This window comes from Cryptomeria japonica, chromosome 2 (assembly GCF_030272615.1).
Source record: "Cryptomeria japonica chromosome 2, Sugi_1.0, whole genome shotgun sequence".
Taxonomy (NCBI): domain Eukaryota; kingdom Viridiplantae; phylum Streptophyta; class Pinopsida; order Cupressales; family Cupressaceae; genus Cryptomeria; species Cryptomeria japonica.
In genome coordinates, this window is record NC_081406.1 from 199,673,990 (window position 1) to 199,696,024 (window position 22,035).

At 35.1% G+C, this 22,035-nt stretch overlaps 1 protein-coding gene across 1 annotated transcript; it reads right to left on the reverse strand.

The window, feature by feature from the left end:
* Positions 1 to 1,500: 1,500 nt before the first annotated feature.
* On the reverse strand, positions 1,501 to 2,494 carry LOC131859765 (transcription factor MYB13-like). The gene is made up of 3 exons (XM_059213803.1): positions 2,362 to 2,494; positions 2,137 to 2,266; positions 1,501 to 2,044 (listed from the first exon to the last, which is right to left on the reverse strand). Exons 1-3 carry the CDS (start codon positions 2,492 to 2,494, stop codon positions 1,501 to 1,503), a joined length of 807 nt encoding a protein of 268 aa, XP_059069786.1.
* Positions 2,495 to 22,035: the final 19,541 nt, after the last annotated feature.

Below are 22,035 nucleotides of genomic sequence, written 5' to 3' on the forward strand. Positions count from 1 at the left end.
ATAACAAAATATACAAAGATTAGAGACAATGCTATTTCAAATTGGGAAGTTAGTATATATGAATGCTAGATTCAATATTGATATGAATGAATGCATAAAAAATTCCAAGATAGATAGCCACATTGTGCATCAATAACATCCACAAACAATGAGAAAAATTAGAAAGAAATTATAAATTATAAAAAAATATTGTTTATAAAAAGAATCAAGCGAAAGTGCATAACACTTATGGATGGGGCACTTATTCTCATCATTGACTAGTAGGGGAAATTAATTTTACTTATTTTATTGAACTTTATTGTAACAATTATATAGAAGGGGAACTTATCCTCATAAATTTAGAGGGGGAGAGGGGGGGTGTTCTTTCATTGAATTTGGTTACATTCATATATGGTAGTGTCATGTGATTGCTTATATAAGTTTGTTGCTTAAACCTTAGCAACATAGGCCATCCCTTGTAACTGTTGAATTTGTAATGTTGGAGCTCTACTACAATTTAGATATCAAAGAAAGGTTATGAAATAGGGGTGCTAAAATAATGTAGCTAGTGCATAATAAAAAAAATGTCACGTGGTTGAGTACAATTTGTTCCCTTCTTTTTACATTTTCATCCAAATTTACCTCTAGAGTTTTTATTAATTAACTAAAATAAATACCCATATCCGCAATTCATGTAATTACACAACATATGAACATGAGAAAGGGGAATACATTCAAAATTTTAAATTTTATCCACAATGACAATATATTTCTTCTTGATAAGAGTTATAATATAATCTCTAAACTTAAAATAATGGAAGCTGGAGTGAAAGAACACTATAAAATGGGAGCAACAGTCATTGAAAGACATACAAGAAAGAACATGTCATTTTTTGTCAAAAACAAGTCTATTCAAAATTTCTTAGCCTTAGCTCGATTGACATGTTCAATAATTTTCTATTTATTGAATTGTATTTTATTCATTTGTGAATAATTTATTTTAATAGTTATATGTCATATTCCCAATATTATTTTTTATGATATTATTAAAATGCTTAATAAAAGATGATTTTGACAATTAATTACTTTAAATTTTTTTATAATAAACTTAGTGAAAACAAGAATATCATAAAAGGAGTAACTTTTAAGAAAGTATAGAAACACTTTTAAAGGGTCGTGTGCTTACGACTAATCAAAATAAACTAAATTATAACATAGGACCTTACTCTTGACCATGCAATTGTTTAATTACGTTGGATTTGGGTGTAGATTGAATTGGTCAATCACACATTTACGAAAACGAAAATGAACAGTTCTCCATTCATGGGGATTCATAGGAAAGATTTATTAAAGAAACAAAAATAAATAAATAACGTAAAGAGATCTACAATAACGTGGATGATGACCCGGCTTGCTTCAAAATATTTAACCAGTAACCAAAGCCATCGCAATCATCACCATTACTCTGCAACTCTATATTATTGAGTAAATGGGGATCTTTGTCTACATCATCCATGCAGCTCAAGAAATCATCTTCTGGAAAGTAGTGAAATAGTGAGCTTCCCAGTTTGAGCTATACTTCCACATTACTTCATGTGTACTTTTTTCCGTTGCATAATCCTGGTTTTCAACAATAAACGTGTCATCTTCAATATCTAGTGGCTCATCTAAAGAATTTGTACAACTGGATTCAAGCCAATCTAAACTTAAACTTGAATCTCCATTTACAAACTCACTGTCTATACTATTTATAGATGAAAGGATTCCGCTTGACAGATTATATGAATCATACAATGTGTTGGAGGAATTAGAGATTCTGGTGGGAGAATCAACCAAATATTTTGCTTGAATGAGACCTGAATTGCCCTCCTCCATTGATGGACTTTTCTCACTACTGTGGGAGTAATCAAGCAAGATAAGATTGTGCTCCGCCTTGGGTGACTTTGAATGATTTGTTACTGGATCGAGTTCCATTCTTGAAACCCGCTTCTTCAAGCGAGTATTCCACACATTCTTTATCTCATTATCTGTTCTTCCAGGCAGGCGTGAAGCAATAGCCGACCACCTGTATTTTACATAACACAATCTAATAACATCAGCCAAGGATATGGTGCAACAAACAAATCAGTAAAGAAAGATTATGAACAATGACCAAACCTGTTGCCCAGAAGCTGATGAAGCTTAATAATAGTGTCTTCCTCTTCAGAAGTAAAATTCCCATGTTTAATTTCTGGTCTGAGGTAATTAAGCCACCTTAGACGACAGCTTTTACCGCATCTTAACAGTCCTGCCATCACCAGAGAAGATACTTATCAGCTTTAGACTGCAGAAAGAAAAAGAAAGATGCGGAGTAAAAATTAAATTAGTGTGTAGAATTGAAACCTGCTTGTTTAGGGACTGCACGCCAGTTCCCATGGCCATTCATGCGAATAAAATCAGAGAGTATTCGATTTTCCTGAGGTGACCATGGACCTTTGTTTAGTCCAATTTTATCACAGCAGGGAGCTCGGCCCATTGTTTTGGTTTGCACTTCACACGCCTGATTCGAATTTTAATGAGCAGATGCAACTCTTAAATATTCAGTCACACAGCCGCAGTTGCTCGAAATTTCTGGGCAAGTCACAATGAATAAAAATTTCATATTTGTCATTTTGAAAGGAATGAGTCCACCCTCTTTTGAATATTACTGGATCATTTGGACAGATTCGTAGTGCTAGTGTTGACTATTTCACAGCAAATTGTGCCTACTAGGTAAAACCTGTCTTTATTATTATTAATTTATTTGTAGTGTTGGTTTGATTTTGTTGGACTCTTATTCTTTATTTTGTATTTATTTATATTATAATTAGTATTATAAATATAATTTATTTCTATATAAATTGACTTGATATATTGTATCATGTAAAACAAACTCTGTTATTACAATAATTGAAAGAGGAAATCCATCTACAATCAAAGAAATGTTCAACAATATTTATAAATACAATTTCTATGAATGAAATATTCTATAAATTTCATATAATATAATGATATTTTTATTATTTTTATTGATCTCTTATTTAATATATTATTTTATTTTATTAATTTTATATATATATATATATATATATATATATTAGATACATTTATTTAGACAAAACTAACATGAGTTATTGAAAAGTTAATAGTAATCACCTTAGATCCACCTACCATAAAAAAATAATATACCATTTAATCAAGAAGTTCATAGATGATACCTTTTGTAACCCTATGCAAAAGAAGTTTGGTTTTCTTTAATGTTAATGTGGGAACAATATAGATTATTTGATGATGTGGGGGAGTCTGATGGTCTGCATTTGCTGTAGGCACCATTGATTTTCAATGGCACTGCATGTCTATGCATGCGTCTGCATGCATCTATAATGCTTCCACTTGCCTTTCTTCTACTTGTTGATAGTTTTTTTAAGTGTGTATAAGTAGGTCCAGATCGGGTTAGAAGGTTGGATCACTCTGCATGCTTGTGCATTTCAATGAATGCATCTTTATTGCTTCCTTCTATCTTAAAAATGCCAAGGTGTTTATAGCAAGTCATTGATGTGTTTGGTGATAACTCAAAGGGAAAAATGCTAGTTCCCATCTTGTATATGGATATCAACATCCAAGACCCCGTGATGAACACTGAATACAATAATGTAACTTTCATAACTAAAAACATACACAAGCACTTGGTAGAAATTAGAGCTAACCCAAAGAAGGTCAATTTGAAGTGGTGTTCTCTCCTTTGGCACATGTTCTTGTATTTATTAATTATAAGGATGATATAATTAATAGAAGATGCATCCAATTCACCATTCATAGGAGAAGAGATGACAACCCTAGATCCGTTCTTAGCACAACTCCTGACAACATGCTCAAAAACCATAAAGACATTATAAGGTGAACAAAACTTATAACCTATGCCATTTCACTTAGAGTAGAGAGTGGGTTTAGGAAAATATACAAAAATGTAATACGTATTTAGAGCTCTGTCACCTAAAGAGTTTAAGAGAAACCCCTTTTTCAACCCCAAGAATTTACCATCCAATATCATCACTTGAGAATTATTATATTTCTTGGAGGACTTTAAATGGGATTTCTTTAACAAATCCATCGGAAGCAAATTGACATTATGAAAGATATCACAAGTACCATCATCCCTTAAAAAGCAAAGAAATTTAAACTAGATGAAGAAGAAGGAAGATCTTCTTCCTCATCCAAAAAATAGATACTCTTCTCCTTTTCACAAGCCTAATCCCCATTAAGAAGATCTAGGTTCTCTTAAAGGCATGCCTCTAATAGAAATTTGTACTCCTCACTCTAAGAAACAAACCAAGGATCAATGGGTTCCTCAACTTCAACAATATCCTCAACAAAGACCCCCACCATAGGAAGTTCTTGTAGAAGGGGGAAACACAAAGATTTCTTCCACAGGCAAATCTTTAAAAACCACCACAAAGGAGTCCACCTACAAAGTAGATCTAGTGAGCACAATCTCACCATCTTTTTGAACTACCCAAGGAAAATTGGACACATTAAAAATTGGAGACATCGAATATATTGTCTCTGCACCTAACAAGCATAGAGTTTCTGCAAGTAGAGAAAGGAGAAAACCCTATTAGCCATGATATTGGAAGAGTGGTAGGAAATTGATTTATTTTTAGAAGGTATTGGTAAACTCGTAAAAAATAGATTGCCCTAACCATCACCTAACACATCCTTCCTTGTCCTTGAATATGGATTGTTATTAAATTGATAAAATAATGATTAATTGCCCATGGTAAAGTCTTAAGAAAACGTAGATGAAATCTTAGGTGATGGTAAATTTAGATCATTATATGTATTTTTATATTTTGACTTGAGACAAAAGAACACATGAATTTAGTAGTATTAAGCATGCTAGTGCGAAAAGGGACCTGATTGATAAAGTAACTAACTAGGAAAACATTTATCTAATGTAACACCCCCTTAAGTGGAAGTTAGAGGGAAGTGAAATCCCCTAAAGATGAATGCATTAAATGTATAATATAGGCCTCCAAAATTAAAAATTTTGAGATACTCATGTAAAAATAAAAAAATCTCTCCTAGCTATAAAAAATGAGAGAAGTTGACAAGAAAAATCCTCTCTATAGGAGATAAAGGCATGAAAAATTTGAAGGAAATAAGGAATGAAGATGACCACTTTAAAATGAATTTGAATCACAAATATAATAAAAATCCCCTTAGATACAAGAAAAAAAATATGGGCTAAGAAGCCTCCAAAATAATTTGTAGAAAGAGTACGAATATGAAGATGAACATGAATAACACCATTGAAAAATTAAGAGAATATAAACAACTAGTAAAAATGATTGCTATAGTGTTGAAATTGAAAAATTCTCCTGACAAATCAAGTTGAATATAAAAATCAATGAATTTTTTTTGCATCAATCATCCCAATGACACTACTCAAGAAATGATCAAATGGAGAAACAAGACAATAATTTTATATTCAAACATATAGCCATTGCATCAATCCATATGAGTGACTATAATGACACTATTCAACAATACAAAGAATAATTCAAGTAAAAAATATAGGTGCCAATAGCATAAAGAACTAATCAAATGAGGATGGGACCACCTCAATAAATAGAAACATTGGAGTATTTATATAGTATTTGTTCCATCTCATCAAAATGTATGGGTAATTAGTTGCTAAATATTCCTAGTATATAAGAATAAAAACTAAGTACAAATTCACTCTAAATTGAAACTAGAGAAGCATTAGAACAAACAATATGATACCCCACATAATATTGACAAGGGATAGGTATTGTAGGTCCAATAGAATTGAGTGTCATAATGTAGTGTATGAATAATAAGAAAAATCATAAAAATTGACATTAGATAGTAGTTAAAATTAAAAGAAGGGTACAAAAAATAAGACACATCCATAAACAGGGATAGTGTTGTGATTGTAAATAATGACATGCATATAAAACCCCCATGACACTTTTATAGTGTAGTGCAAGTACAAAAAATGGCACAACATAATGTGTAAGATCTTGAAAATACATGCACAATGGAGGAACTTTATTTCAATGTGTTTAAAAACAAAAAAGTGCAATCAATAGATGTTCACAATGCTGAAAGATTACTACATGTTGAAAAGACATATAGATTTGAGCTAAAATAAATTCATCTCATGTAGACATAACTTTTTCAGGTTTCAAAATGTCTAAGTAATCAACCAAAATATAAAATAATGATAAACTAAATAAAAGACATCTAATTTAGGTTCTAAAAGGATGAATGGATTGTTGGCATTATGGATGAATTTATTATCTATTGGATTTATGTTTTGTAATTGATGTCAACACTAGGTGTTATGGTTGGTTACCGATAGACAAGTTTTGGTTAACTGTAGAAGATCTAGTGTTACCGGCAGAAGAGACTATTTGTTGGACACTTCCGACATGTTTCGATCAGTGAAGTATGTTTGATTTCATGTGTTATATTCTCCATGAACATGTTTTAGTTAGTTGGTATTAGCTTGGTAATTAGATGATATCATACACTCTAGTAAACCCTTACCAGCACTGGTTTAAGGCTTTATCGGAAGTGCTTTCATTGAGGAATCGTGAAAGGATGCATACTTGGTGTTAGTGCAGCTTCTTCATGGATTTCAGGATGCTAAAGATGTTCTTTGATCATGCTTCAACTATTTGAAGATATTGCTTTGGCATGGTGGACCCAGAATAGGTTTGGTACCTATCTAGGTTATGGACCGGTATCATACTAACGTGTACTCTACACGTTATCGGGATGACTTGAGATGATTTAAGGATTTTTTATTATTGTTTTGGTCTTAAGCCGACATAGCATATCATTGTAATATGGAATCATGTAATGATCTTATTGTAATATGTTTAGGTTGCCAACGTAATTGGTTTATGCTTTAGGGTTTGTATAAATAAGAGGTAGAAACTCTTTGTAGCATATCATGGCTATTGGAAAAGTCATTGTCAAGGAATGTAATGTGTGAATATTGTAATATCATTAAGGCAGAGGAGTTGGTTGATCATTGGTGATCGAATTGGATTCAAAAGAGGATTTAGTCCTCTGGCATTGAGCTTAACCAGGACTATAATCGGGTATGGTAGATGGTATTTCTAGAAGTTCACTCTATTGGATTGTTGTCCATTTATCTTGAGATGGTTGTAGCCTCTTTGTAGTCAGTGAGACTCTTTTGTAATGAGTAGTACGCTCGAGGTAGTGTGCCTTCCTACAAGTGCAGGCCCCTCATTGTAACACATACTTTCTGCAGAAGTATCATTTGACTATGGGTAGGCTTTCCACTGTGGTTTTTCGCTTTCCAGGTTTTCGATGTACAAATCATGGTGTTATGTGCTATGGTTGCTTCGCATTGATTATTTGGTTAATTGTTAAGTTGTATTTTTTACTAGTATCTGTTCCTACCGGCATCTGTATGTGCTTTAATAGTACATGATTTGTTGAAGGTTGTATTGTGGATTAAAAGTTATAACATGTTAACAACTGATTCACCTCCCCCCCCTCAGTTGTTCACTAATTATCCTAACAATTGGTAGCAGAGCTTTGGTCCCCTTTTGCAAAAGTTTAACCTACTGTCAAAACTGCTAAACTTGATGGTTACCCAGTGAGATATGAAAACTTGAAAATGAAAGATAATGAAAGAATTGATGTGTTTATGGAAAGAGTAAATGAGATTTTTATGTGAATCCAATGTTGTGGAGGATTTCTAAGTAAAGATGAAATAGTTTCCAAAGTCTTGAGAGCCCTTCCACCAGCTTACAAGATGAAGAAAACTGCAATTAATGAGTTAAGAACAATGGAAAAAACTTTAGTTAACAAAGACATTTTGATTGGAAAATTATCTACTTTTGAGCTTGAAGAATTTGGATCTTTTGGAGCTGCAATGTCTGAACCTGCTTTCCATGCATCATTATCAAAATCTACCAGCAAAACTGATTGGAAAGCCCTATATGCAAAATAATTGGAAGACATGAGGAAAGAAGATGAAGAACTTGAGCAACTTGAAGCCTTATTTGCTAGAAGAGTACCTAAAGGACGAATTGGAAGTAAGTATGAAGGAAAAGAACCTCTTAAATGTTTTTCATGTAATAAGATTGGTCATTTTGCATCTAGATGTCTTGAAAGGAATGCAAGGTTTGAGGAAAGAGTTAAGAAATCTTTTAAGACTAACCCGAAAATATATAGATTCAAGTTAAGAGTAAACAATGCTACATAGCAGATGAGGAAGGAGTAATTGATGACTCTGGAGATGAACTGACATAAGACTCTGCTAGTGGATTTGGAAATGGAAAGGAATGGGTGTTCTATGATTTGAAGAAAGATGAGTTGGAACTAACTATCAAGAATGAATAAAAAGCCTTGGCAATAAAAGTTGAAGACAAAGATGAATGGGTAATTGATAGTGGATGCTCACATCATATGAATGGAGATAAAGGGAAAATTTGTCCCTATAAGAATAAAATAGCGATCAAGTCAGATTCGGAGATGACAAGGCATGTATGATCAAAGGAAGAGGTATTATTTCTTTGGATGGAAATCATAACATTGATAATGTCTATTATGTAGAAGGTTTGAAGCATAATATTTTGAGTGTTGGTCAATTGATTGATAAGGGTTTTCAACTTTACTTTAAAGATAGAAAATGGAAAATCATTAACAAGACTAGTTTGGAGATTGTAACTGATATTCAGACAAGAAGTAATATCTTTCACTTGAACACTAGTAATAAGACATTCTTGATTGCTCATATTGATGAGAGTTGGCTATGGCATAAGAGGTTGTGTCATGTTAATTTTGATTGTCTTGTTAAGATCAGTTCAACTAAGGTAGTTAGAGATATACCTAAGATTATGAATCCTCATAATCCGGGTTGTAAGGAATGTCAATTGGGTAAGCAAGTTAGAAGTTATTTTAAGAGCATACATGAAAAATCTAATGATGTACTTTATTTGATTCACACTTACTTATGTGGTCCAACAAGGACTAGAAGCTTTCAAGGTGATAGGTATTTCATGCTAATTATTGATGACTATTCTAGAATGATGTGGGTGACTTTTCTAAGGGAGAAGTCTAAATCTTTTGAAAAATTCAAGATCTTTAAAGCGAATGTTGAAACTAAAACTGGATTGAAAATCAAATGTCTAAGATCAAATCATGGTAGTCAGTTCTCTTCTCATTAATTTAATAGTTATTGTGAGACAAATGGAATTAGGGGACAACTATTTGCACCTAGGACTCCTTAGCAAAATGAAGTAGTTGAAAGAAAGAATAAAACCATTTTGGATGCAGCAAGATCTATGATGATGGAAGCCAAATTACTTGATATCTGTTGGGAAAAATGGTGTCTCAACCTTGCATTTATGCGAGGTTACTATTTATAGCAAGTTTTCATTTGCGAACAAAATGGTGCGAAACTCTCCCTGAAGCTTCTGGTTGGCTAGATAAGCATTCTGGTAAAGTTGCGTCGCAAGGTCACAGCTAGTTTTGAAGATATTAATGTTTTTGTCTTGGAGGGGTGCAATAAAATATTTAAACTTAATTTTGGTGACTTTAGAGGCTCCAAAACGCCCTTAAAATTGGCCATAACTGGTGAAGATTGTTACAAGGTGATAGAGCACTTCGCGAGCTTTCCGACGCTTTAAACGGTTCGTCAATCGGACACCCGGTTCTCAAGTTATGGCCTCCGGAAGTTTGTACTCCTGAAATAGGAAAAATAATTTGTATCGGATACATAAATGAGCTGTAAAAGGGAGCGACACGTGTTGATGTGTGCTTTAACATGTCATAGAAGGGAGATAAGGTCGGCTACACCTTATTGGGTGGTTTTAGCCCATGGTTTTGTAATACCGTTTGACGGTTTCTTGTATTGTATCTCCTATTTATGAGGTGTGTGAGATAGAGGTTGTGTGTAAGAGTCTTATGGCTATTGAGTTGCCTCTGAATCTCTGATTAGTGGTACTCCTGCGAAGAGCTTGCTCTGCAAGTATGTTGTAATCTATTTTTGATTTCTGAATAAAATATTGAGCTGCTTTTGGAGGGTGGGGTTTTTCTCCCGAAAGGGTTTTCCCCACGTAAATCATTGTGTTGTGGTATGAATGCTATTATATCCATTTCTATTTTCTGTAACTGTTGTAACGATCTGAAAAAGTTTTGCATTACCCTCCTCTCAAGGTTAGTGTAGGAAGTTGTTTCCGCTACTTAACTTCCTTACAAGTGGTATCAGAGCCTGATCACCTTTGGTTTCAATTGTGGGCAGTTGGGTTTTTTGAACTAATCCAGAATTGAGTGGGAGCTTGTGCAGAAGACACTTTTTGATCTTGTTGCAGGAATATTCAGATGGCGAGTTCGTTAGGGAGAATAGAGGTGGAGAAATTTAATGGAAGTAATTTTGAGATGTGGAAGCTGAAGATGGAAGATCTGCTAATAGATCGAGATCTTTGGGATGCTGTTGATGCGAATGTCCAAAGGCCCTCAGATCCTACTGCGGCAGCTCAGTATGATGTTATGGACCGAAAAGCCAAGGGTCTAATCAGACTGTGCCTGGCAGACTCTGTTCTAATCAATGTCCATGAAGAGAACTCTGCAAAGAAGCTATGGACTAAGCTTGGTGAGATGTATCAAGTGAAATCTTTATTAAATCAAATTTTCTTAAGAAAGAAATTGTATTCCTTGAAGATGGAAGAGGGTGGACGAATTGTAGACCACCTGGAAGCATTCAATATGTTGGTGGCTCAATTAGTATCCGTCGGTGTTAAGATGGACGAGGAGGAGAAATGTCAGATCTTGCTTTGTTCTTTGCCTGATTCGTGGGATTCTCTTGTTATGGCTATCGGTAGTACTTCTGTTGTTTTGAAATCTGAAGACGTGGTGGGTGCCCTACTCGGTGAAGAGATGCGAAGGAAGGTATCCATCAGTTCAAAGGAAGCCCTAACCTTTCATGGAAGACCTAAGGAGAAAGGCAAGAAGAATGAGAAGCATGACAAGTCCAAATCCAAAGGGAGATCGAAATCTCCTGGAAAGTCCAAAGTCATTTGCTGGAACTGCGGTAAACCGGGTCACATCCATAAGGACTGCAAAGAAGAAAAGAAGAAGAAGAAAAAGAAAAAGTTTGATTCTGATTCTGAGTCCAACAAGGAAGATGGCGATGCATTTATTGCGGCTTTGGCGACTCATGCAGGTAATGATGCCTGGCTAATTGACTCAGGTGCATCTTTTCATATGACTTCCAATAGAGGTTGGTTTTCTGAATATGAAGGATTTAATAGAGGTAAGGTGTACTTGGGTGATGATTCACATCTAGACATTGTTGGTCGAGGTAAAGTTAGAATCAGGTTTTCTGATGGTAGAATAAAAAGGATTAATGGTGTGCTGCATATCCCTGGATTAAAACAAAACCTGTTATCTGTGAGCAAACTGATAGATGCGGGTGTGCAGGTAGTCTTTTCTGAAGCAGGATGTAAGATGATTAAGGGTGCTATGGTAGTTGCTAGAGGTGTCAGGTTTGGCACTTTGTATAAGCTTGAAGCATACACTGTTGAGTGTAATAGCACTTCTGTAAAAAGTAAATCTGCGGATACTTCACTGGAAGATTTGAAGGTTTCACCTTCAACAGATGGAAATGGTTTTTGGGTACCTAAGGGTGCTCTTTCGTCTGAAGCAAAGTTACCTGCAGAGAAGACTATGTTATGGCACCAGAGACTTGGCCACATTGGAGAAAAGGGTCTAAGGACCTTGAAAAATAAAAACCTTGTTGAAGGTTTGAATGACTGTAACCTTGACTTTGATTTCTGTGAGCATTGCATTTATGGAAAACAAAACCACGTTCAGTTTTACTCGAGTTCTCATAAAACTTGTGGTGTTTTGGATCTTATCCATTCTGATGTGTTTGGTCTAGTAGATGTCTCTTCGATTGGAAAATCCACATATTATGTTTCATTTATTGATGATTTTAGTAGAAGGACATGGGTTTATTTTCTAAAGAGTAAATCTGAAGTTTTTAGTCGTTTTAAAGAATTTAAAGCAATGGTTGAGTTGCAGACTTGAAAGAAAATAAAATGTTTGAGAACTGATAATGGTGGTGAGTTTTGCTCTAATGATTTTGATAGATTCTGTAAAGACTGTGGAATTAACAGGCAGAAGACAACTCTGTATTCTCCACAGCAGAATGGAGTTGCAGAAAGAATGAACAGGACACTGATGGAGAAGGCTAGGAGTATGTTGAGTGGTGCTGGTCTCGAACAAAAGTTTTGGGCAGAGGCTGTTGCCACTGCTTGCTACCTGATTAACAGGTCTCCTATATCAGCTCTTGTTGATAAAACGCCTATGGAAGCATGGTCAGGTCACAAGCCTTCATTGAGACATCTTAGAGTTTTTGGTTGCGAGGCATATGCATATGTGCCAAAGGAGAAGCGAACAAAGTTGGAGAACAAGGCTATGAAATGTATCTTCATCAGGTATAGTTATGGTGTGAAAGGATACAAGCTTTGGGACCCTGTTGCACAAAAGGTAATTCACAGTAGAAGTGTTATTTTTAGAGAAATTAAGTCTCCTTCTATTACATTGCAGCCAGAACAGACTAAAAAGGAAGATGTGATTCAACTTCCTTCTACACCTGAAAGAGTTGAATCGAGACCCCTAGATAGGCAAGAATTTGAGGAGAGCTCGTCTAGCTCTGAATCTTCAGAAGAGGAGGAAGAACCTCCAACTCAGCTTGTTCAAAGGTCTACAAGACATAGACAACCACCTGAAAGGTATTCACCTGATGATTGGAGATGTATTTTTGCTCTGAATACTAGTGTGGATGAACCGAAATCTGTAGAAGAGGCATTAGGTATGAATGATGCAAAATCCTGGAAGATTGCTATGGAGGAAGAAATGGCAGCTTTGAAAAAGAATGATACATGGGATCTTGTACCATTGCCTGAAGGACGAAAACCTGTTGGTTGTAAATGGGTGTTCAAGAAGAAGATTGGTTCAGATGGAAGCATTGAAAAGTATAAAGCAAGGTTAGTTGCAAAAGGCTACTCTCAAGTTGAGGGTGTTGATTACGGTGAGATATTTTCTCCTGTTGCAAAAATGACGTCCACTAGATTTTTTCTTTCTATTGCTACTGCTTATGATTTAGAGGTTGAGCAAATGGATGTGAAAACTGCTTTCCTTCATGGTGATTTGGAGGAAGATATTTATATGACACAGCCGGAGCACTATGTGGTGAAAGGCAAAAGTAATTTGGTCTGTAAATTGAAGAAATCTTTGTATAGCCTCAAACAAAGTCCTAGGATGTGGTACCAGAAATTTGATACATATGTGTTGAGTTTGGGATTTGAACGTTCTAAATGAGATCACTGTGTTTATTATAAATCTTATGGTGATCATTTCTTATTCATTGCATTGTATGTTGATGATATGTTATTCATTGGTAAAGGGAAAGGTATGATTTCAGAACTGAAGTCTCAGCTCGCTGCTAAATTTGAAATGAAAGATCTTGGTGCAGCAAAGCACATTCTTGGGATGGAAATTAGAAGAGATAGGGTGAACAGAAAGGTATGGCTAGGTCAGAGTAAGTATGTGAATTCAGTGTTACAGAGGTTCAACATGCAAAATTGTAGACCATTGAGTGTTCCTTTTACAGTTGGAACGAAACTATCTGTTTCAGATTGTCCTACATCCCCATTGGAGATGGAAGACATGAGCAGAGTTCCTTACCAGAGTGCGGTTGGAAGCTTGATGTATGCTATAGTCTGTACTAGACCAGACATTGCCCAAGCAGTGGGAGTACTTTCTAGATATATGTCTAATCCTGGTAGAGTTCATTGGGATGCAGTCAAAAGAGTCTTCAGATATTTGAAGGGTACTTCAGAGTATTCTTTGTGTTATCATGGTAATTCAGTTGGAGACATGACTTCCCTTGATATCCATGGTTATGTGGATTCAGATTGGGCAGGTGATATTGATAGCAGAAGATCCACCAGTGCTTATGTGTTTACTTTGTTTGGTGGTGCAATTAGTTGGATGAGTAAGCGACAGGCTGTGGTTGCTTTATCCACTACTGAAGAAGAGTATATGGCAGCTACTCATGCTTGTAAAGAGGCCATTTGGCTTAAGAGACTATGTTTGGATATTGGAATAAAACAAGGTACAGTGACAGTTTACTGTGACAGTCAGAGTGCAATTAGCCTAGCTAAGAACCCGACATTTCATGCTCGGACCAAACATATTGATGTTCAGTATCATTTTGTTAGAGATATGGTCGAAGATGGTAGGGTGAAGCTGGTTAAGGTGGAAACTTTGATGAATGTTGCAGATGCTTTAACTAAGGCTATGAGCACAAAGAAGTTCAGATGGTGTTCAGAGTCTATGGGCCTTATGGCCCCTAGCAATTGATTCATTGTGTTGACATTCCCTTCCGCTCTTGCAAGGTGTTCGACAAGTGGGAGATTTGTTGGAAAAAATGGTGTCTCAACCTTGCATTTATGTGAGGTTACTATTTATAGTAAGTTTTCATTTGAGCACAAAATGGTGCGAAACTCTCCCTGAAGCTTTTGGTTGGCTAGATAAGCATTTTGGTAAAGTTGCGTCGCAAGGTCACAGCTAGTTTTGAAGATATTAATGTTTTCGTCTTGGAGGGGTGCAATAAAATATTTAAAATTAATTTCGGGGACTTTAGAGGATCCGAAACGCCCTTAAAAGTGGCCATAACCAGTGAAGCTGGTTACAAGGTGATAGAGCACTTCGCGAGCTTTCCGGCGCTTCAAACGGTTCATCAATCGGACACCCGGTTCTCAAGTTATGGCCTCCGAAAGTTTGTACTCCTGAAATAGGAAAAATAATTTGTATCGGATACATAAATGAGCTGTAAAAGGGAGCGACACGTGTTGATGTGTGCTTTAACATGTCATAGAAGGGAGATAAGGTTGGCTACACCTTATTGGGTGGTTTTAGCCCATGGTTTTGTAATACCGTTTGACGGTTTCTTGTATTGTATCTCCTATTTATGAGGTGTGTGAGATAGAGGTTGTGTGTAAGAGTCTTATGGCTATTGAGTTGCCTCTGAATCTCTTATTAGTGGTACTCTTGCGAAGAGCTTGCTCTGCAAGTATGTTGTAATCTGTTTTTGATTGCTGAATAAAATATTGAGCTGCTTTTGGAGGGTGGGGTTTTTCTCCCGAAAGGGTTTTCCCCACGTAAATCATTGTGTTGTGGTATGAATGCTATTATATCTATTTCTATTTTTTGTAACTGTTGTAACGATCTGAAAAAGTTTTGCATTACCCTCCTCTCAAGGTTAGTGTAGGAAGTTGTTTCCGCTACTTAACTTCCTTACAATATCTACTGGAGAGAAGCAGTGAGTACAACAGTCTACACATTCAACAGACTTCACATCAAAGGTGAAACTGGTAAGACCCCTTATGAACTATGGTTTGGACGTACACCTACTATCAAGTATTTTAGAATTTTTGGAAGTAAATGCTATATCAAAAGGGATGATTCAATAGGAATATTTGATCCTAGATGTGATGAAGGAATATTTCTTGGTTATTCAATTAAAAGGAAATCGTATATATGTTATAACAAAAGATTGCAAAAAATTATGGAGAGTGCTAATGTGAAAGTGGATGAATAGTACAAAAATCATTCTATATCATATGACAGGAACTGATAGTGGAAATGATCATAACTGAACCGATAATGCCTCAACCAATATAGGAAGCTAAGACCATTACACTAACACAATCAAAAAATTCAACTGTGACTGATGATCAAAGAAGTGAAACTGAAGTTCAAAAGACACCAAGGTATGTAAGATTAAATCATTATGAAGATCAAATTATTGGAGATAGAAACAAGGGAGTTATGACAAGAAGAAAACTGGCAAATGAACAGGTATGTCTTATTTCTTATGTCTTAGATTGGTTTGTAAAGGATATTCTCAAATGGAAGGAATTGATTATGGTGAGACATTTGCACTTGTAGCTAGACTTGAAGCTGTTAGACCATTTATTGCCTATGTAGCCTATAAAAACTATAAGGTTTATCAAATGGATGTTAAATGTGCATTTTTGAATGGTGAGCTTGAGGAAGAAGTTTACATTGAGCAACCTAGTGGATTTTAACTGACGGATGATAAAGATATGGTTTGCAGATTGAAGAAAGCTTTATATGGTTGGAAACAAGCTCCTAGAGCTTGGTATGCAAGGTTGGATAAATATCTTTTGAAGCTTGGTTTTACTAAAGGAAGTGCAGATAGTAATCTATATTATAAGATCACTAATAATGATATTCTGATTATTGAATTTTTGGAGGAGAAGATAAACTGTGCATGGAATTTGCTAACAATATGAAGAATGAATTTGAAATGTCCATGATTGGTAAGATGAAATTTTTCTTAGGTTTGATGATTACTCAAACTGACAAAGGGATTTTTATTTGTCAAACTAAGTATCTGAGGGAATTGTTGAAGAAGTTTGGTATGGAGAATTCCAAACCGATAAGTACTCCTATAGCTATAAGTGAGAAATTATCTATTAAGGATACTTCTACACTGATAAATCCGAGAAGGTATAAGTCTATAATTGGTGGTCTGTTATATCTAACTCAGAGTAGACCTGATATTATAAATGCACTAAGTATTATTTTAGGATATCAAAGTAATCCTAAAGAAAATCATGAATGTGCAGTAAAGGGGATATTCTAGTGTTTGCAAGGAACAACAGAAAATGGTTTATGGTATTCCAGAAATGATGATTTCACTTTATGTGCATATATTGACTCAAATTGGGCAGGAAATACTAATGATAGGAAGAGCACTTCTGGTGGAGCTTTCTTTCTTGGAAAGAAACTGGTTTCATGGATCAGCAAAAAACTGTCATGCATTTCTCTATCTACTACAGAAGCTGAGTATGTTGCAGCAATAACTAATTGCACTTAAGTCTCGTGGATGAAGAAAATGTTGAAGGATATTAGGGTAGATTATAGTGAACCAGTATTTATCTATCATAATAACTCTGTAGCTATTGCCATGTCTAAGAATCCGGTATTTCACTCTAAGACTAAGCATATTTCAATAAAGTATAATTTTCTGAAGGAGAAGGTTGAACCAAAGGAAGTCAAATTGGTTTATGTGAACACTAAAAAGTAGATTGCAGACATATTCACTAAACCGATGTCTAAGGAATCATTTGAGTATTTGAGAGACAGGTTAGGGGTTTTTGCCCCTCCAATAGAGACTTGATTGATGAAGTTTTTCATCAGTCCGACATGTATTATCAAAGATACTATTCATTCTAGCATTGATGAGTGGTGCTACTACTCAGGGGGAGTAGTTAGCTTTGAGATTCAGAAGTTTATATCATTCCTTTGATATTTTTGTCAGGTTTCTGGCATTGATGTCAAAGGGGGAGTGATAGTAATGTGAAAAATCATTCAGAACCTTATAGAGATATCATTCACAGGGGGAAAGCTATTGATTGTTGGTTGTCTTCCACATGGAGAGACTTGTTTGTCATTTCTTGGTACTTAGATGTTTTTCACATCTAGTGTTGTCATCAATGCCAAAGAGGGAGACTTGTTTGGCATTTCTTGATACTTAGATATTTTTCACATCTAGTGTTGCCATCAATGTAAAAGGGGGAGATTTTTGGCATTATGGATGAATTGATTATGTGTTGCATTGATGTTTTGTCATTGATGTCAACACTAGCTATTATGGTTGGTTATTGACAGACAAGTTTTGGTTAATGGTAGAAGATCTACTGTTATTGGCATAAGAGACTATCTGTTGGACACTTTCGACATATTTGGATCAGTGAAGTATGTTTGATTTCATGTGTTATATGCTCCATGAGAATGTTTTGGTTAGTTGGTATTGTCTTGGTAATCAGATGCTATCATACACTCTGGTAAACCCTTATCGACACCAGTTTAAGGCTTTACCGATAGATCTTTCATTGAGGAATCATGACAGGATGCATAGTTCATGTTGGTGTAGCTTCTTCATGGATTTTAGGACATTGAAGATGTTCTTTGATCATGCTTCAACTATTTGAAGATATTGATTTGGCATGGTGGACCCAGAATAGGTCCAATACCTATCTATGTTATGGATCGGTATCATGATAACGTGTACTCTACATGTTATCGGGATGCCTCGAGATGATTTATGGATTTGTTATTATTGTTTTGGTCTTAAGCTGACATGACATATCATTGTAATATGGAATCCTGTAATGATCTTATTGTAATATCTTTAGGTGGCCGACCTAATTGGTTTAGGCCTTAGAGTTTGTATAAATAAGAGGTAGAAACTCTTTGTACCGTATCATGGTTATTGGAAAAGTCATTGTCAAGGAATGCAATGTGTGAATATTGTAATATCATTCATGTAGAGGAGTCGGTTGATCATTGGTGATTGAGTTGGATTCAAAAGAGGATTTAGTCCTTAGACACTAAGCTTAACCAGGACTGTAATCAGGCATGGTAGATGCTATTTCGAGAAATTCACTCTATTGGATTGTTGTCCATTTATATTGAGATGGTTGTAGCCTCTTTGTAGTTAGTGAGAATCTTTTGTAATGAGAAGTAAGCTCTAGGCAGTGTGCCTTCCTGCAAGTGTAGACCCCTCATTGTAACACATACTTTTTGCAGAAGTATCATCTGACTGTGGGAAGGCTTCCCACCATGGTTTTTCCCTTTTGGGGTTTTCCATGTACAAATCATGGGGTTATGTGGTATGGTTGCTTTCCATTGATTATCTGGTTAATTGTTATGTTGTGTTGTTTACCGGTACTTGATTTGTTTAAGGTAGTATTGTGGATTAAAAGTTATAATATTTTAATAACTGATTCACCCCCCCTCTCAGTTGTTCACCGGTTATCCTAACATGGATAACTATAAGGAGCCTTGAAATAACCATTAAATGTCATAAGAATTAGATACATTGAAGGTGAAAAAAAAAATTATGAAATTGAGAATTAAGGGTAAAGATTTGAATTAATCAAGGGACAATATACACTTAAAAAAGAAAAATTGAAGAAAAGTAAACATGCCATCAAAATTTTATAAGAACAAACTTTTTAATGATATCTTGTTTGTCAATTTTCATACCATATGCTTGAGTGATTTCAAGTAAATTAAATATATCTTCTTTAGGGAATGAAAACTAATGTTTAAGAACATATAGAGGTTGCATTGCTGATATCATGCTAACATTAACAAAACTTAGCTACCTAAGTAATCATTTAATAATAAAATTATTCTCTTATTGCTAGACAACTACCCTATCACAAAAAGTGGTCATTGGGTGCCCTCAAAAGATTATTCACATGGAAATAACTCAATCACACTAATTGTATCCTTTCTATAAAATATCATGGAATTGTAGTTCCATGCATGACAACCCCCCTCTAGTATCAAGTTTTCTATACAAGATTGATATATCTACTAAAATGGAATAAACCTTTTAAACCTATCAAGCCACATGATATAAACACCTTGTCCCCACATTTTTGGTCAGGAAATCCTCCTCCTTCCCTTCTCCCCAATCGAAAACCCACTTAAGTTTGTTTCCTTTCTATCTACAAATTTTAAATTGTTTTGAGTTCCATGACACCCACTTCTGCTTCTTCTACCTCTAATCTTAGAAATGCTTTTGAGAGAATTGCACTACCATGTACACCTCAAGGAAGCTCAAGAGTGGAAAATGGTAGTGGAGAATATTTCTATTCATCATGACTATGTCATTAGGAATGATTAGTACACATTCTTATTCTTTCTAGTCCTTGTTCTTACATTTCGTGTATGCCCAATATTTTTGATTGTCACTAAGTTTTTCCCACTTGAATTATGTTTCTTTTTTTTTCATTTTTCATACCAAGCTGAAATTGTTTTAGCAACGACAGAATATTGCAACATAAATTGTTCAGTCCATAATAAAAGTTAACTAAACCTTGCCATTCGCAAACATTAAGCTATCCCACATTGAACCCTTAGTGTTTATGATGATTAGTCTTTTTGGTCAAGTATGGTTTCAAAAAAATTAATACTAGAGAATTGGTTCTTTTTAGGAGGGATTGTCTAAGCTCCTAAAAGTTTTATGCCCATTTGTTACAATGGGAGCCCTTAATGTGTGGCATTTCACATTTTTATGGTTCGCATCATGGTGTCTACATTTCATTTAAAATTTGAGAAAATTTATAGCATTATGTACAAGTTATCAAAGTTAAAAGACAAATAATCTAGTGGAAGAAAGTTGGTTCAATAGAGACCAGGATAAATTTAAGAAAGCACCCCCTAGGCAAAAGTGTAAAACTCTGGCGAATCAGACGTTATTTTGGGGGGAAAATTTTCATATTGATGGCGATTTTTTTTTCAAAGTAGGAAAAAAAATTAATTTGTATTGGCAATTTTTTTCTATGGTACGAAAATTCCATAAAATTCTGGCAAATAATACCTTGTCCTATGGGGAAAATATATATTGTAGGAGGCAAATGTTTTTTGTTTAAAGGAACAAATAAATAAGTGTATGGGCAAAAATTTTTACTCTAAAGGAAAAATTATTTAAGTGTATTGGCGATTTTTATCCACCATTTGAAAACTATTTGATTTGTTTGGCTAATATTTCATTATTTATGGAAAAATATAAATTTAATTAGTGATTTCATGAATTCATTGCCAGTAGTAGACAAGGCATGTCACATCTTATCACATTGACTTTGAACTTTGCATGATGTATTGATAAGCATGACCTCATTGATACGTCACACGTACCTAAAATCAATCAATGGTTTTAAACCGTTCAATGATTGTAGATCAATCACTGAAGTTTTATTTCGGCCCAAATTTTGGAAGAGAATGTAGTTCTCCAAAAAGTTCCCGGAATGGAATTGGATTCAATAGACATGTATCAAATGTCATGGTTGATAATGTTGGTCATTTAATATATGTCTTGTCACTAACTACAATCTACTCTGTCCCCACGACTTCAGCACGACTTCCAATATTGTATTTGGTACTGGTTTAGAGTTTTTTCCAATTTGGCACACTAGTGCAATTATGGGAAAGATTTGGAGAGATATACAAAAGATTTAAAGAAATTTAAAGGAATTAATACGGTTAGTGAATAAATTATTAGAATCAAGAGCTTCAACTATATATAGACGAGCTCTGCTTCTTTCATCTTTAATTAGCCTTTGGTAGATAAGTCAATGGAGCTTGTGGTAGTTAAATTCTACCTCTGGTTTAGGTCTATAGTCTCAAGTTGTACATAATTTGGTATTCTGATTTCTCAAGATGGAAACTCCTATCCACTTGAGAAGCATGTTTGCGGAGGACCAGAGGACATATTTGTGCTCCGTTAGAGACCCAACCCTCTAATTAGTTTGTAAGGAGGTTGGGATGTTCACTAATGAGGCTATGAGGATGGTGTTGGGCAAAGAGTTTTTGTGAAATGAAAATAGATACCGTGTTAACATGGACGTTACGTCTCGGTTCTTGGTGTCTCTTCTAGACATTGGAGGAGACAAGGTGGATATGTTGTTGTTGTTAAGGAAGGTGTTTAAAGAAGACTTCCTTAGCAACAACATTATTGTTGTCATCTTTGCAAAAGTAGGGGAGGGGATCCCTTGGGCAAATGAATTAACCAAGCTTCTCCTCCCTGACCAAACAGTAGCTAGGGAACCTTTTCTTTTGAACCTAAATGCAGAGCAATTGACACATCATAATAAATGGGCATGAACTGGTAGGGACTTTCTCTGGAAATGGTTTCTCCTCGATGACTTTCCAGACTACAGATGACTTGAAGAAATCTCATATCTTATAATGTCTGAAGAATTCTACATAGAGGGAGGGCAAGATTCTTATGGTAAACCATGAATGTGTCCACTGCCTATGCCCTAGCCCTGACCCCCTAGTAGTTTTGTTTTTTTGGCTATTTCCTCGTAACCTTACTTATTTTGGCTTTAAATTTTTTGAGGGACTCGGACATGTAAA